Genomic DNA, 16,835 nt, shown 5'->3' with positions numbered 1-16,835 from the left:
CCGGTGGCTGGAGTCAGTGCTTCAAGAGCCACCACACACAGGCAGTCAGACAAAGTCCTCTTTTCAAATGAAAGTAAATGTTGCATTTCATTTGGAATTCATTGTCCCAGAGTCTGGGGGACTAGTGGAGTGGCATAGAATCCACTTGACGTCCTGTATGAAGTTTCCACAGGCAGTGTTGATTTGGGGAGTTGTGTGATCTCCTGATGTAGGTGGGTTTTTTTAAGTCCAAGGTCAGCACCACCAAGTCCCCTCACCTGAACCTCATTGAGAATCTATGAAGTATTGTCAAGAAGAAGTAAAGACAGAGACCTAGCATTGCAGACAAGCAGAAGGGTACTGTTAAAGCAACCCGGGCTTCCTTAACACCTCCCTTGACATTTTTCAGTTAATATTTGTACATGGTCTACTGTAAGATTCTTATTTTCTGAGTTTCTGAATTTTCGGTTTCCATCACCAGTAAGCCATGGTCATTAAAAAAAGGCCAAAAATTAGTTGTTTTTTTTTTTGTATTATTTCCTGAAATAAACTTTTCAATTATTTTCTTCTTTATTTAAATGCAGTATGTATAAGATTAAGTGCTGGCAAACAGGCAGATAATGACGCCTATGCTCCCTCACCTTAATATTAGCAATATTTTAATTATTTTACTGATTATTTAATCTTAATTTCCTCTATCCATTCGGAATCCTGTTCGGCGGAATATACATCAGAGGTGCCTTCACTGAGCACAGGCCGATTCAGAGCCTTCCTGTGTGAAACTATTAGCCACTTTGCGCCCCCTCCTCCTCGGCCGTCGGACTCATTGAAAAATATCGACCTGGAAGCGGCCAGATTTCTGCAGCCTGTTTTCAGATAGAGTGCCATAAAATAATAATTAGGCCTACCGCAAGGACCGTAATGCACGCAGGCCTTCAGGTGATGAGATCGGCTTGTATAAGCAACGCACGGTGTGGACCTGCTTGTCTTGATTGTGCTGAAGCGGTAACCTGATCTCCAGCCGGTGAAAATCTCTGACTCTGCCCTGGCATGGTTGGGCTAATAGCCGCGGGTGCTTTATAAGTTTATTTTAGGTAATAGAGACGCTTGTTTTGTTACAGCCTGTTCCGCCCTCCTTTCTGTTTCTTTCTTTCTCTCTCTCTCTCTCTCTCTCTCTCTCTCTCTCTCTCTCTTCCTCCCCTCCTCTTGTGCCGCTTTACCTTTGCTGAAATTCCTTGCTTCTTAAAAAGTTAGACGCTGGATGAAAACGAGGTATTAATTTGAAGCGCATGCGCCTTGAAGAATTTCTTTCTGTTTTTTGCGGAGCTGCGCATCCGTGCAAGTTCGAGAGGAGGCAATTGGAGCAGGTGAGAGAGAGGCAAGGAAAAGGGGGAGAGATGTGAGGAGAGGGAGGGTTAGTTTTCTGTACTTGAACGCAGTCAGACGCACACATAGAGCGTGGGAGCACAAAGCAATCGGAACCAAGGAAAGACGCCGCTGTTCACACGCTCTGTCCTCCTGGCACCGTGCACGCTCGCCAAGCCGCGCCGTTTGGAAGATAGGGGAAAGTTATCTTTCTTTCTTTGGAGTTTACAGTTTGGATCCAATCCCTTTTTTTAAACATCAAGAATTTGTGCAGCGACGGACTTTGCTTTTTTTATGTGTGAAAGCGTTTTACTCAGGCTGAGGAAATTATCAGAGCATTGCAGAATGGAAGGTAAATTGACAAGTCGTGTGTGGCGAGGATCACCGTGTGGATCTTTCTGCAGGTAAAGGGCGGTATGACTTGAGCGGCTGAAGTGGCTGGATCTCATGTGCATGACAGAATTTTTTTTTTTTTTTTTTTTGGCTCTGATGTAGTTGAGCTTTAATCAGCGAGTTTCTCCACTCCACTTTAATTCAGAAGTAAGTCGACAAAGTAGGGCGACATCCTACGATCCTACCAGTGGCACTTTGGCGTTTATTTAGTAATTGCTGCCGCATCATTTACGCACTGAAAACTGAAAGGAAATAATTTCCTCTCACTGTTTTTATTTGTTTTATTCCCGTATATTCCACTATTTTCACCAGACATTTAAGCTGCTATAAGCGCACGGAACCCTTTTAATAGATTCACTTTTTGGGGCGATCCTGCACACTAAGAACTCGAAAACGAAGAAGCTCTTAGCCCCATCAAGCACTTTCCAAGAGATCCGAATAAAACGGCGAGGTTTGCCTTCAGTAAACTGAAATCCACCTGGCACGACCTGGAATTATTTCATCGATATCGTCGGCAGAGAGTGGATTACAACTTCTAACGTGCTGTGCTCCCTGGTGAGTATATGTAGTACAATGGGGTCTCCCGCTTGACTAAATTTTCACGTCAGCCGGTGTTTATCTTTAAGAATCGCGCTATATGATGAAGTGGAAAGAATTTTGGGAATATTTGATCTTGAATGAAGATGTGGGTTTAAGTTCTTGACAGATGTGATGTGTACAGCATGCTACCCTTCCAAAATCTTCCACACTCTAGCTGATTGGGACTCATTTCAAAATACTGGCGTGCAAAACACGAAACTAAGCAGATTTCACCCAAAACGTATTTGCGATCACTTTAAGTGAGTGATATTTTCGGAAGTTTCCAAATTTTCTATGTCTGTGATGTCACTTTGTTCTTCCTAATCAAATCCTTGCACCTGGCTCCCTCTCCTGGTTTTTCGGAAATAACAAGGAGAAGAAACGAGTTCATTAATTTTTTTGTGCTGAAATGTTCGCATTCAATTTTGTTTGTGTGCGCGCGCACAAAATTCGTGCATTAGTGAAACTTTGGTAGTCACTAAATATGTCTTTTCCTTCATGGCTACCATTCGCATCTCCTTAAAATCCCATAAGATGTAAGTTCTTATTATAAGAACTTACAATTGACTGGTTTATGGAAGAAATAGTTTAAATGAATTTTCTAAGATGTTCAAAATATTGACAGAATTTTCTTCCCTAGAATTCCAGATTCTAAAATGGGCCCTATAGATTAGAAGCACTGATCATTTCCCCCGTTTTAGCACTTAGAGCAGCTGTTTATGGTAATTCTTCTCCACGACAGTATTCTTATTGTTCTCATGTGGAAATTTCTTTGGTTTGATTCCACCGACAAAAATCCGCAGAGCAGTCATCAGTCATCTGGCAAAGTTCTTCGAACGCCTTTCTCGGGTCAAATCGTTATCAAGGGTCACTGAGCGCATGGGTTTACACAACATATGATGGCGGTGCATAATAATAATAATTAATAATGATAATGAAAATAACATAAATAATAATAATAATAATAATACATTTAGCGAATTAAATATATATTTTTAAATATACATTTTTGGGTATTAATGGAAAAACAATCTTTTTATACATTTTGCGTTTTCTGCATTTAAATGTCAAATTTAAAAAAGGTTATTATTATAAGAGGTAGCTGCTTGTTTTCTTTTCAAACCCGTCGCCATAAATACTTTAAAATCTGAACAAAGCCGCCTGCTTTTTTTTTTTTTTAATTACTGCTTTTATTTCTGTAGAAAAAAGCGGAAAGAACAAGCTTGCTAATTATCAACGAGGCTGCACGCAAACTCGAAACACATGCTCATGCGTGCGTGTTCTGTGCGTGAGTGCGTGCAAGCGTAATTTTGCACAAACTTGGCTTTTTCTTTGAGTTTCGGTAGACTTAGGTGTCTCCCCGACTCAACCCTAAAAAATAAAACGAACGCGACAAATCACAGCTCCCTCAGTCCCAAAATTTACACAGAACCCCAGCTGGAAGGCTGGCATGGCGGCTGGGTTTGCAAAATAACGGGCAATTATTTGGACTTATTTTCCGCCTGCGCCGAGCTGCACCGATATCTCGCATTTGTTGAACAATAGCTGTCGTTTTTGTTTCTTAAACTTGGTAATCTTGCCAAAACAGCACTCAAAACGTGGCTCGTGTCTACCTGAAATCCCATTAATGAGAATGGAAATTGAGTTAAACTATTAAAAGAATGACATCTTGAATATTCTTTAGATTACACGCACCTTCACCTCAGAATCTTTTTTTTTTATAAATTATTTTTCTTAAACGTGCCTTTTTTTTATTGTATAATTTTTCCGGTAAAATTACATGAAATTAAAATTATAAGAGCTAAAAGAAAAATTATATGCTATTTTCAGTTCCCAAATACAAGCAAAATATTAGCATAAAAACAACAAAGAACAACCCTGTCAATAAGATCATTAAATTGGTAATACATTTGATAACCACTTACATCGAAACCCAAAACATTTTATTGTTTAATTTTAGATGTCTTATCTGAACAATTTTTACAGTAAAATGCAACTCCAGAAAATCAAACGTTAGGCCTCCCCCGGCTGGTCTCAGGAATGTGTCTGGAGTTTCATGACCATTGTTTCTTCTTGGGTTGCATGTCTGTCAGTCTTCTGTGATTCACACATAGACTAAATGACTTTTCTGGCTCTGTTGTCCAAGTGCTGATGGCCTCAGGGCTCTCGTCACTCTCACATTTTTGCTGCACACAAGTAAATTTAGCTGAAATCTTTAAATAACATGCACATTTTTACACTGAATAGTGCAAAATAAATAAAAGAAGCATCAGGAGTAAAATGCATTTTTTTTTTCTCTTGCAGATCTCTGGCAGTATGAACATGGGGCTGGGTTGTGCAAAGCGGTCAATTTGTTGGCCCTTTGGCAGCTTGCTAGACTCCAGGCACTGTGTTTTTGCCCTTACACTCCTCACGCTCCTCATGCAGGTGGTCGTGGAGGCCAACTCATGGTGGTATGTATGCATTTCTGCCTGTACATGATTTTTGCTTGTCTGAATTTGTTAGCGGTGTACTTTCAATGTATTTTTTAATATGTTGGTTTTTGGGGGGGCCTCACACAAACTTGTATAAAATCTTGGAAAAATGCACAGGGTGTAATTTATGTTAAGTTTTCTTTTTTATGTTAAGTTTTCTTTACACACTTTGAGAGACAGTTTACGTTTTGTGTTTTTATACCATACGTTTTTTTCAGCTAGCTGTACAACATGCTGACTGTTGCACATAGCTTCCCAACAATACAATTTACCTTTGATTCTTAATTTTTTTGTATTCCTAAACCAAATTATGAATATTTCAGAAATATTAGGCACATTTATTAATAAGATCAACATTTTCAGCTAAAAACCTTCATGAGCATTTCAGTTTATGAATGTTGGATCTGGAATGTAAATATGACATTTTTACAGTTTTTAAATACTAATCAGATAAAGGCAACTGTTTTGCAAGATGAAAGCCCATTAAGGAAATAATTTGGATAGAAAAATCTACACTAATGGACTTCCCTCAGTGAGCAGCTACATGAAAGTTCAAATACTGAGTCCAATTACAAACTCTGCTGAAGACTCCTACATTACCAGGGATCCTTTAGAGAGTTGACATGGAGGCAAAAAAAAAAAAGTCTTTCTTTCTGTTTCCTTTTAGAGAGAACTCACAGGTGTGAATGATTTAAAGGTGGATGTTGACAGAGCATCAATCTGCATGTGTGTTTGAGTGCTGAGACACTGCAATGATTTTTTTTCCCCCTGCAATGTGTCTTGATGTGTATGTATCGGTGTATTCCTTCCCTCGCTGGTGAGTTTCCTCAGTCGATCAGGTTACACTGGGGGCTAATTGTGTCTCTCTGGGGTCTCAGAGATGGGCTGCTCTAATTGTCCTGTGGCCTGGAACCAGATGCTCACTATGGTGTTCATCTTTCTGTTGCTTTATAAATGTTGGTTCTTGCTATCTTCTTGAGTACATTCATGATTTGTTTCTTTTTCCTGAATGCAGCATTTGACTTAAACAATCAGGATGTTCTATATTTGGCACATAAAAGTTGTGCAAACCTGGAGGCTCATTATTTTAGGCAGATCAACAGGTCACTGGACAAAAAGAGCTCGTGAATGTTTTAATTAAAAGAATGTAGGCCAAAAAACAAAATCTGAATCGGCAGGTCAGAATCCAAAGCAAAATGAAAATTTTTTTTGCCCAAGAAAAACCTGATCAGAGCATTCTTAGCAACATTGTGTTCAATAAAATTCTGGATAGTTTTTGCTTTCATCACCCTCTAAACGCAGAGAATAGCACTTGAACTGCCCCCAGCTCTCAGGGACACTGTGTATAACCCAAGGCAAGCTTACATGCAGAGGTTTTACTTATGGCACTGACTAAATACCTCTCATTGCAATGATTTACATACCTTTCTCAAACTCAATCAAGTGAAATCAACTGCTCATCATGGCCTTGGCCTGTAAAACCTCCATACATCTGTTTCAGTGGCACATGAGTGAAAACACTGCACTGTGTGTCCCCCCAACCCCCTAGGTCTTTGGCCATGAACCCTTTACTGATCCCAGAGGCCTACATCATCGGGGCCCAGCCTCTGTGCAGCCAGCTGGTGGGCCTATCTCAGGGCCAAAAGAAACTGTGCCAGCTCTACCAGGACCACATGCAGTTTATTGGTGAAGGTGCCAAAATGGGGATTCGGGAATGCCAGTACCAGTTCAGGCACCGGCGCTGGAACTGCAGCACTGTGGACAACTCCTCTGTTTTCGGACGTGTCATGCAAATAGGTAAGAAATTGTCCATATATGTAAAACAAAAATGAAAGTACTACAACACATACAGGAAACCAAGGGGGACATATTTAGTTCTAGCTGCACCTACTCACCAGAGTGATATGTATAGTTTACAATGCCTTACAAAAGCATTTGTATACTTTTTTTTTTGCTTTTTGTCACATTACATCCACAAACTTCAATGTATTTTTGTGGTTTTGTGTGATAGACCAACAGAAATAGTGCATAATTATAAAGTGTAAGGGTAAATATACAGAATCTTAGAAAAAAATTAAAGATAAAAATCTGAAGTGTGCATTTGTTTTCAGCCCACCTGAACAGTTGTAGAACCACCTTCAGCTACAATTGAAGCTGTAAATATTTGGGGGCATATCTCTACCAAATTGCTTACATAAGTAGCTCAACCTCAGCAGATTGAGTTGAGAGCTGTGAATAACAATTTTGAAGTTCTTCCACGGTCTCAATTGGATTTAGGTCTGTTCTTTGACCAAACTATTATTAGACATGAAAATTCTTTGATCTAATCTCTTAATGGAGAGGTAACCTCTGGCTTTAATGGTATCCCCACAGCATGATCCTGCCACCACTATCTTCCACAATGGAGATTATGTTCAGAGAGTTAGTTTTCCACCACACATAATGTTTTACATGTAATCAAAAAAGTTAACATTTTATCATCTGACCACCTCCATCCACACGTTTGTTGTGTATCTGACATAGCTTATGCCAGATTGGTATTTTTATGGGTTTGTTTCAACAATGCATTTCTTCTTCCCACTTTTCAAAAAAGTTTAGATTTTTCTAGTGCACAACTAATATTTGTCTCGTCAACAGATTCTCATTCCTGCGCAATGTGTCTTCGAGCTCCTCCAGAGTTACAGTGCTCCAAAACATGTTTTAATCTTGGGGTATTTTTATAACCTATCTCAGCCTGAACCTTTCCATAACTTTATCCGTAACCTCTCTGGTGTGTTCCTTGGTCTTCAGGATACTGTTTGTTCATTAATGTTTTCTAACAAACAGCCAAGGCAGAACAACTGTATTTATATAGATATTAAATTATACACAGGTGGACTATGTTTTCCAACATAGGTTACTTTTCATGGTATTTAATTACATTGGACTTTACATAGGAGCATTGGAGTAAAAAGGGCAGAAAACAGATGTAGGCCAAACTTTTATGATGTCTCATCATTGGGAAAAACAGAAAACCGCTTTACAATTATGCATTCCGTTGTGTTGGTCTATCTTGCTGGGTTTGAGGTTGTAACAGGACGCAATGTTAAAATATTTAAAGGGCATAAACAGGTTTGCAAGCCTCTGGATGTGTTAGCCATGGTTAAGTAGTGTGAGATTATGATTTGTTTTATATATATAATTCACAAACTGACCTCCTTTTTTGTTGTTTAAAAAATATATGTCTGTGTGTGAAATGCATGGAGCTGATGATTCTCAGCAGCTGAGTGAAGGGAATAGTTGATGGGTGAGGTTGCTGGATAAATCACATGTGGCTTTGGCCCACAAATACAGCCCCTGACATGGAGCAGGAGGGAGACAGAGAATCTGCTTTCCCCCTGATTAATCGGAGATGGTCTAATACACACACACACACACACACAGTTTGAATGAGTGCTTTCTGCCTGTATTTAAACATAATAGGAGAGTAGAAAGTCTACGCTCCAATATATCAATTTGTCAGACGTTACAGCGTCTGTTAGTGTGTGCTTGTAGATTTATGCGGCGTGGGCTCAAATGATTTTTACTAACTTAAGAGTTTACTAGCTAAGTTTTGCTCAACTTAAAACCCATTTGTGGATTAACTGTTTTGGTTAACTTGGTTTGGTTTCCCTTCAGTATATAAATGCTCTAAGTATAATTAACATAATATGTTTGTGCTGTGATTACTGCAGAGTTCCAGCAGTCTTGACTGCTGAAGTCACAAAAAGCAATTGGATTGCATTTGGTATTGGTTTTGATTACACTCATTGCTCGTGGTGTGAGAATTTAACAAATTTATCTTGTGTGTGTCTTTTTCAACTGCATTAGCAGATGATTTGCACAAAGTACATAAAGGAAAATAAGGGTTGTTTTTTTTTCCACATAACCACAAAATATACTCTTGTCCATCTTCAAGATGGTAATTCATGCCATAATGTAAAATTTGGTGTATCCTGAAAGCACAATCAAAATCATGCAAGTTGGACTGTAAACTAAAGTTAACTCAAAAGGAGTAAAACAGATCAAATTCATAAAAGATAAGAAAGCAATCTGAAAGAAGGAAAAGTGAAAGCAAATTCCAATTTAAAACAAAACAAAACTGGAGCACAATAAGGTGTCAAATCCCAGAACTACCCAGCCCTGTTCCCTGTTTTTGAGTTAGTTTTTTGGAACATTTAAGAACATCTAGTTATGAGACCAGGATGTTCAAGTGGAATGTTGAAATTTAAGTGCATTCGAGTAACCCTCAATAACTTCAATTCCAATGCATTAAAAAAAAAAAAAAAATATATATATATATATATATATATATATATATATATATATATATATAATTACTCCATCGCAAAAATGTAATAAAACTTTAAAAAAATAGTTTCTCTAAATCACACACTTATTATTCTGAGAAATAGCTGTTTTAAAAGTAAATATGTAACTGCACTGTTTTTTGCAGATCCAAATTTACAATGGGGGTGTACAGCCCAGTTTACTCTCATGGGTCTTTAAGGAGCTTAAGCGAGAATGGTTATCAGTGGTCATTGTGAACAACAGTCAATATTTTCTTTATTTTCTGCTCTCCGGCACATAAATTGAGAGAGGCCATATCTTCCTATATCAGATGGAGGAGGTTTTTAGCAGATGTAGCATGCTCCTCATTTATTAGCAAAGAAAAATGGGGTAGTCTTCTGATCAAAATGTATCTTTATTTTCACTAGCATAATCTCAAACTATAAATAAAAAACAAAATAATTCTATATTTAATTTGAGTAGCTTTAGGGGTCCTAGTCCCCCTTTTAAAAAATGCGTTTTACAAAATTACTGATGCTACAATTAAAGCTGAAACAATTCGTATTGTTCAGATTATTTATGAACTTTTAATCTGTAATCTATGACTTCCTTTGTCTTGATTTTCACAAGTCAGAACATTAGCTTATCACCTAAACCTACCTGTATCGACAAAAACAGACATGGTTAACAAGTTAAAAACAACTGGAACTGTGAAAAACAAAATTTTTTAACTGTACAATATTTGAACTGGAATAAAAGACAGATTTATATGACAGTATAATATGTGGAACTTGTAACATAAAAATGCCTTATAATCACAAATTGCAACATACAGCAAACTAGCAATCCTGGCATAAAATTGTTCATTTGTTCAGAAATGTTAGCTCAATTACCTGCCCCATCTCTTTCCCCCATTAGATTTAAATGAGTTCATTACTGTAGAAACACTGGCTTTCAAATTTGACCTTCATCCCGCAGAGATCTGCTATTGGAATCACTTCAGGTTTTAGGAAATTCCAAATTGAGAGAATCTTTTTCCGAATATAGTTGTCGGTTTCCTTCAGTTTCACTCGAGCAACAATGATTTATGAACAAATGTTTTCAGCAAATACGTTTTTTACACTGAGAACAGTAGCGTAACTTAACACCTTAGCTAACTGATCCACTGTTGTATTAGCCTTTCTAGTTCTTATGTTAAATGTGGGGTTTACAGTTAATCTGCTGTTTTGATTTTTTTTTTTTAACACTTAACCATTTGCATCAGATTTGTGAAGTACTTCTATTTTCCACAAGTGAGTCCTCAATTAACCTTATATGCTGTTGGTCTTTCATTTTTTTGTCCCTCCCCAGCATTGATCTGGTCTTGGTCCAATCTGGGATGGATAAACATGTCCTCCACTTTATATTTGTCCGTGTGAAAGCTTTAAAACAGGACAGCAGAGTGAGATTGTGTTCAGATTCCCTCTTTTGTGGCTGTGCTTGTTCAAGGTTATAGTGCATTAGCACGGAGGCGGCAACCTGGAAGATCAGTCTGTCTGTCCACAGTTCCACTATTAGGCCAATATCCTCAGGTTGGATTAAAAGTTGTTCACAACTAATTAATCCCCCAGGTTCACTGATCTTATCTACCTCAAGACCTTTGAGACTTGTCAAATGAATTTGTGTTTCTTGCTCTGTTATTTTCTTTTTCTTGACCAATCTCTTTTCCTCCCATCTGTTGATTTCATTATAGCTAAATCCCTATAGATTTGGCCTACTAAGTATATGAACTACGAGTTTATATTCTCTAGTAGTCCTCTTCTTCACATCCTACCAAGCAGCTTCATAGTTTTGTTGTCTGGGTCTTCTCGAGTTGCTTATCATCTCATCTCAGTTTTCTGAACTGGTCTGTGGCCTTGTTGGAATGACAACATGTGCAGCTCATGTGCGTTTCTGTGTCTTTTTGTTTTCTCTCCATCTCTTGTCTCTTTTTAGTGGAAATGTTATGGTAGAAAACGTGGAACGGTGGCTCCAGGATCATTCACTCATGACAGACAAACTGAAAGAGTCGCTGTCACTTTTAATTTTGCTCAACCGCTAGTGGCTTGTGAAGAGGGATCTCTGTCACTTGAGGGCGCTGTATTCTCTCTGGCTGCAGCCCAATAATGGCAACCCAGATTACACTGTTCAACATGCTGTCAATGACGAGCCTGCTAAACTTGGCGGAGGTTCTCTGTAATCTTAAGTGTATGGTGAATGCTGTCATGTGACATCACATCTCATAACACAGCACACTCTTAAGTTAGAATGACACTGAGACTAATATTAAATAAACATCAACGCTTGGCATCCAAAAATGGAGACAATGCCTTGCAAAGTATTCATACCCCTTGAACCTTTCATTGTTTTGTCACATTACAACCACACACTTCAACATATTTTCTTGGGATTTTATGTGATAGACCAAACCGAAGTAGCACATAGCTGTGAAGTGGAAGGGAAATTATTTAAGCGCCCTTGAGCCAGTACCATGTGGAACCAGCTTGCACTACGTATACAGCTTCAAGTCTTTTGTATGACTACCAGCTTCGCTCATCTAGAGACTAAACCTTTTGTCTATTCTTCTTCACAAAATATCTCAAGCTCAGTCAGACGGGAGTGTTTCTGTGAACAAAAATGTTGAAGTCTTGCCATAAATTCTCAGTTGGATTGAGGTTTGGACCATTATAATAAATTATGTTTTGGTCAAAACTATTCTATTGTTGCTTTGGCTATATGTTTAAGGTCATTGCCCTGCTGGAAAGTGAAACCTATGTAAATATTCAAGAGCCTCAAGCAGGTTTTCTCACAGGATGGTCCTTTTATTTATCTCCCTCCATCTTATCGTCAACTTTGACCTGTCTTCCTGTCCCCAGGTTTCATGGTGGTGAGGGTGATGTTCAGGCCTTTCTTACGCCACACATAGTGTTTTGTTTGTCGGATTAAAAAGCTGTGTTTTGGTCTCATCTGACCGGAGCACCTTTTGTATCCTCTTCATGGTTTGAGGCAAATTGCAAACTGAACTTCTTATGACTTCTTCTTTTAACGTTGCTTTCTTCTCGCCACTTTTCAATGGAGGTTAGGTTTATAGAGTTCAAGCCTAACAGTTTTCACATTCTTAGATTATCTGACCCGAGTTTCTCCCATGTTACCATGGGCTTCTTTGCTTCTGCTCTGAATAATATTTTCCTTTCCTGGCCAATCGGTTAAAGTTGCCAGCCAGGTTTGCAGTTGTGCCATACTCTTTCCGTTTTTGGATGATAAACCAAACAGGGCTCCATGTGATGTGCAATGCTTGTAATCACGTTTTATTACCAAGCATTTGGCTAAACCAGTGGTTTAAACTGCTCCAACTTCATCATTGACCTTTGTGGTGCAGTCCTTGGTCTTCATGATGCAGTTTGTTAATTACTGTACACACAAGTGGACTCTTTTTATTAATTAGGAAACTTGTGAAGGCAGTTGGTTGCTCTGTAGTATTTTTAGTATCAGCGTAAAAAGGGTATGAATAAAAATGCACACTAACGTTTTGAGGTTCTTATTTGTTAAAAAAAGAGAAAAATGTATCACTTTTCTCATATTCAACAATTTCTCTTTCAGTCTGTGTGTCAAACCTGATATGATGCTCATGTTTGTGTATCTGCAGGCAGTCGGGAAACGGCGTTCACCTATGCCATCAGCGCAGCAGGGGTGGTGAACACAGTGAGCCGTGCCTGCAGAGAAGGCGAGCTCAACAGCTGCGGGTGCAGTCGGGCCGCTCGTCCCAAAGATCTACAGAGAGACTGGCTGTGGGGCGGCTGTGGAGACAACCTCAACTACGGCTACAGGTTTTCCAAGGAATTTGTAGATGCCCGCGAGAGGGAGAAGAGCTATCCGAAAGGCTCATACGACAGTGCAAGGCTGCAGATGAACCTTCACAATAATGAGGCAGGAAGGAGGGTAAGTCATCCACGCTGACCTTTTATGTCATCTGATAAGAAACAAGTTTAAAGGTGCAGAAAGAGAAAAACAGACAGTTTTAGAAGTGAGACAATCCAGGTCCGTAAAACAGATTCTAGATGATCATCTGTTTAACAGCTCTGTCTGTTCACTCCCTCCACAGCTTTGATGTGTATGGGGAGAGAGTTGTTGGAGACAGCTCTGGGGTTTTTCCTTTCCAAACATCTTGAATCAACGTGAGAAAAAAACATAATGCTAGATCTCTGTGGCCAGACTGTTCCCTTTCAAGTTGAACAAATGAGTGGACGTTTTATGTTGTGGACCTTTGGAGACTTAGTCAGGATAATGCTGCCCACAAAAGTAAAGTAATTCCTTATGAGAGCAAATTCAATATCTTTCTTTTTTTTTCTGGAGAAAAGTTACAAGCAGTGCTTGTACAGTGCCTTGCAAAAGTATTCATACTTGTTTAATGTTCTCTCTTAATGTAACATTGAATTGTCAGTGTATTATATTAGGATCTATGTTGCAAACAACACAGAAAATGCCATATCAAAAGGTATAAATACAAGAAACAGAATAGAAAGGAAACATGTTTTTTTTTTTTCCATGTCCATATTTGCCCTCCTCTGAGCAGAGTAACTTCTAGCACATGTTTATTGTGTTCCTTACTTGGTTTGTGGCAAACTGCAAAACCAGCTTCTTAAAGCTTCCTTTTGAATAATGGTTTTATTGCCACACTCCCACCTGAGCTGCGGTTCTCAATGAGTAACCATGTGCCTCTCTGTTTATTTTCTGATTAAAGCTCTTCTTGTCTGCCATGTCAGTTTAGATTGATGGCCATGGCTTGATAGGTTTGTAGTAGTTCCTACCTATGTTTTATAAAGTGGACTGAGATGTTCATAGCTCAGGATATTGTTTTATAACCAACCCTACTGATGTCTATTTAAAACAGGTTGCTCTTAAAAATGAGACTTTGTCTCTCTATGGGATTTACCTCTGTAAGTAAAAAATAAACTAAAAATAAAATCCTTGGTCTTTATTATGCTCTTTGTGCTTTAATGTTACATAAGAAACCTCTGAGATATTACATTGTCAAAGAATATCTTATAAATACATGATGGAAAATTATCTTTTTTTTTTTCTTGCAAACTAACGACTTTTCAACATCAGAGAATGCTTTTCTTATAATTTGTTTTTCTTGAAAATATGTGAAATTCATCTAGAACTTTTTACGTTTCTTTGCGGAAATTTACTCCTCCGTGGCCAATTGTTTTTTCTTTTATTAACAATAGCCCTAAAACTCACAAACAGAGGCTTGTGGTTGTAAGAAGACAAAATGTAAAAATTTCAAGAGGTATGCATATTTTTGCAAGTGAAAGTTTTAGCAGGGTTAGCAGCAGGGTTTTTCAAAAACATTTTTATCTATTTGTTTACATTGCTTCATACTTTTTCTCTTACTTTAAGGCTGTGTCAAACCTCGCCGATGTGTCATGCAAGTGCCATGGCGTGTCGGGCTCCTGCAGCCTAAAGACATGCTGGCTGCAGCTGGCCGACTTTCGTAAGGTGGGCGACGCTCTGAAGGAGAAGTACGACAGTGCCGCAGCCATGAAGCTCAACTCTCGTGGCAAACTGGTGCCGATGCACAGCAATTTCAACCCTCCGACGGGCAACGATCTGGTGCACATCGACCAGAGTCCAGACTACTGCTTAAAGAACCAAAGCACTGGCTCCCTGGGCACAGTAGGGCGCCTTTGCAACAAGACATCAGAGGGCATGGATGGGTGCGAGCTGATGTGCTGCGGCCGAGGTTATGACCAGTACAAGGCCCAGATAGTGGAGCGCTGTAACTGCAAGTTCCACTGGTGCTGCTACGTGAAGTGCAAGCGCTGCACCAAAATTGTAGACCAATTTGTCTGCAAATGAGGAGAGATGTGTTGCCTTGTGGATGATGGGTGTACATCTGTGAATTCATGAGCGGTGGAGCACAGAGAGAGGATTGAAGAAAGAAACTATATAAATTATATTTATAGAGTTAAACAATTATGTCATTTGCAAAAAGACCCTCTTAAAAACAAAACAAAAAAACTTTTTTTTTTAGAAACCAAGAGTATTGTGAAATATTTATTTTCAGATTGCTATGTTTTTATTCTGGCCCAGTCCTTATCAGCTATGTTTCTTTTATCTTCAAGTTTCTTAAAGCAGTCAACCTTTTCTTACCATTTTTTGTTTTTTACTAGAAAACATAATTTCTTTGCAAGTGGCCCACACTGATAAATGCTGTCTGCGAAGTTGAGCTGTTCCTTACATTTTCTATCAAAAGTGATGTCTGATGTTGTCTCGTAGTTGGCTCAGAGGTTCCGATGAGTTGATCAGGAATGACCAGATTAAGAGGAGAAAGCATGTGTACCATGTGTGGATCTTCACAGGGCCAGTTCAAAGCTAGACTGCACTCCTTATTTGTCACTTCTCAACACATGAGCAGGAATAATTGAGATGTTTGATTCTTTTGTGAATCCTTGCATTACAAGGACTACAGTGAAATGGCTATATATTTTTTGGCGGGGGGACTGGGCCATTTATCAAGCTGTCCCAGAAGCCTTAACCTTCCCCAGGTGCTGCAACAGGCCTTTTGTTCATAATGCACTTTGATGCACAGACTTTAACCTGTCTGTATGCGTCTCTTCAACTGTTATCCATATATTCATATCGTAGCCTCCTTTTTTTCCATATTAATTCAGATTATTCATTTAACATTATTCCACAGTACTTATCATGGTTCAAATATATATGGGCAATGTTGTGGTGAACAATGGTGAAATATTAAACGCTCTTTGTAAATACTACAGCATAGTCTATCCAACCAATCAATAAACTGTATTTATTTTTTTTAACCCCATCTTCCTTTGAGCTTTAAGAAAGAAAAGTATTGTTTCTAAAAAATTTATAATTTAGTCTGTTTTAAGGTCACTTTTCCAAAATGTTGTTTCTCACTGACACACAAAGCTTCACTGTTTTTGTAAAAGGGAAATGCACCTTATTGTTCGAGATGAAACCTTTCACCCACATTTGGCTTTACTGTTACACCAATTCTTTCATATATGTTCAGATTTTAATCCTTGATTTTCACCTTGCTATGATCCCTGTGACAACTCTCATTAGGCATAATTCCAACTACTCAACAATATGTATTTATAAGCTTCTCTAATGAATTTGAGATTTGTTGATCTTCATGTGTTATAGTTATTTTGTTACGTTTTACAAATTGACTCAATGCTCTTCTTTCTTTCAATAAACGTGAAATGTAAAACTAGCAGAGATGTTTTTAATCCCATTATTTCTTAAAATTGTCTCTGCCTTTTAGTTTTCCGTCCTATTGTGAAAAATGTTGAGCAGCGTTTATATAGTGAGATTTATTTTGTGATATACAAACATACATTTGCACATACTTGTCAAGTAAAAGGATAAACCATATATGGTGTTGAAACCTGTTTTTCAAATAAAAATAAAAATTATGGCATGCATTTGTATTCAACCCTACTGATTTAATGCTTTTTAGAACCACTTTTTTGCTGGAAATACAGCTGTAAGTTGTTCAGGGAATCACAATCACAGCTTTGAACATCTAGAGACAGACTTTTGTGCAAAATAGTTTAAGCTAAATCAGATTGAAGAGAGTTCTTAAACGGCAACAGATTATCTATTGGATTTGGATCTGGGTTTTGACTAGGTCATTCTAATGTGAATTTGATTTGATCTAACCCTCCGTTGTGGCCACAACGG

At 38.4% G+C, this 16,835-nt stretch overlaps 1 protein-coding gene across 3 annotated transcripts; it reads left to right on the top strand.

The window, feature by feature from the left end:
* The first annotated feature begins 1,207 nt into the window (after window positions 1–1,207).
* Window positions 1,208–16,365, top strand: wnt5a (wingless-type MMTV integration site family, member 5a). 3 transcript variants are annotated; one of them, XM_047363534.1, is made up of 5 exons: window positions 1,208–1,346; window positions 4,621–4,769; window positions 6,340–6,587; window positions 12,763–13,055; window positions 14,520–16,365. In XM_047363534.1, the coding sequence occupies exons 1-5, from the start codon at window positions 1,269–1,271 to the stop codon at window positions 14,976–14,978; spliced, it is 1,227 nt and encodes a 408-aa protein (XP_047219490.1). In that variant the 5' UTR covers window positions 1,208–1,268; the 3' UTR covers window positions 14,979–16,365. The 3 variants fall into 3 exon arrangements, with proteins under 3 accessions (XP_047219490.1, XP_047219509.1, XP_047219500.1); XM_047363553.1 differs by lacking the exon at window positions 1,208–1,346 and adding an exon at window positions 1,388–1,748; XM_047363544.1 differs by lacking the exon at window positions 1,208–1,346 and adding an exon at window positions 1,390–2,292.
* The last annotated feature ends 470 nt before the right edge of the window (window positions 16,366–16,835 follow it).

Source organism: Girardinichthys multiradiatus, chromosome 1 (assembly GCF_021462225.1).
Source record: "Girardinichthys multiradiatus isolate DD_20200921_A chromosome 1, DD_fGirMul_XY1, whole genome shotgun sequence".
NCBI lineage: Eukaryota > Metazoa > Chordata > Actinopteri > Cyprinodontiformes > Goodeidae > Girardinichthys > Girardinichthys multiradiatus.
This window is presented reverse-complemented; position numbering and strand designations above follow the sequence as displayed.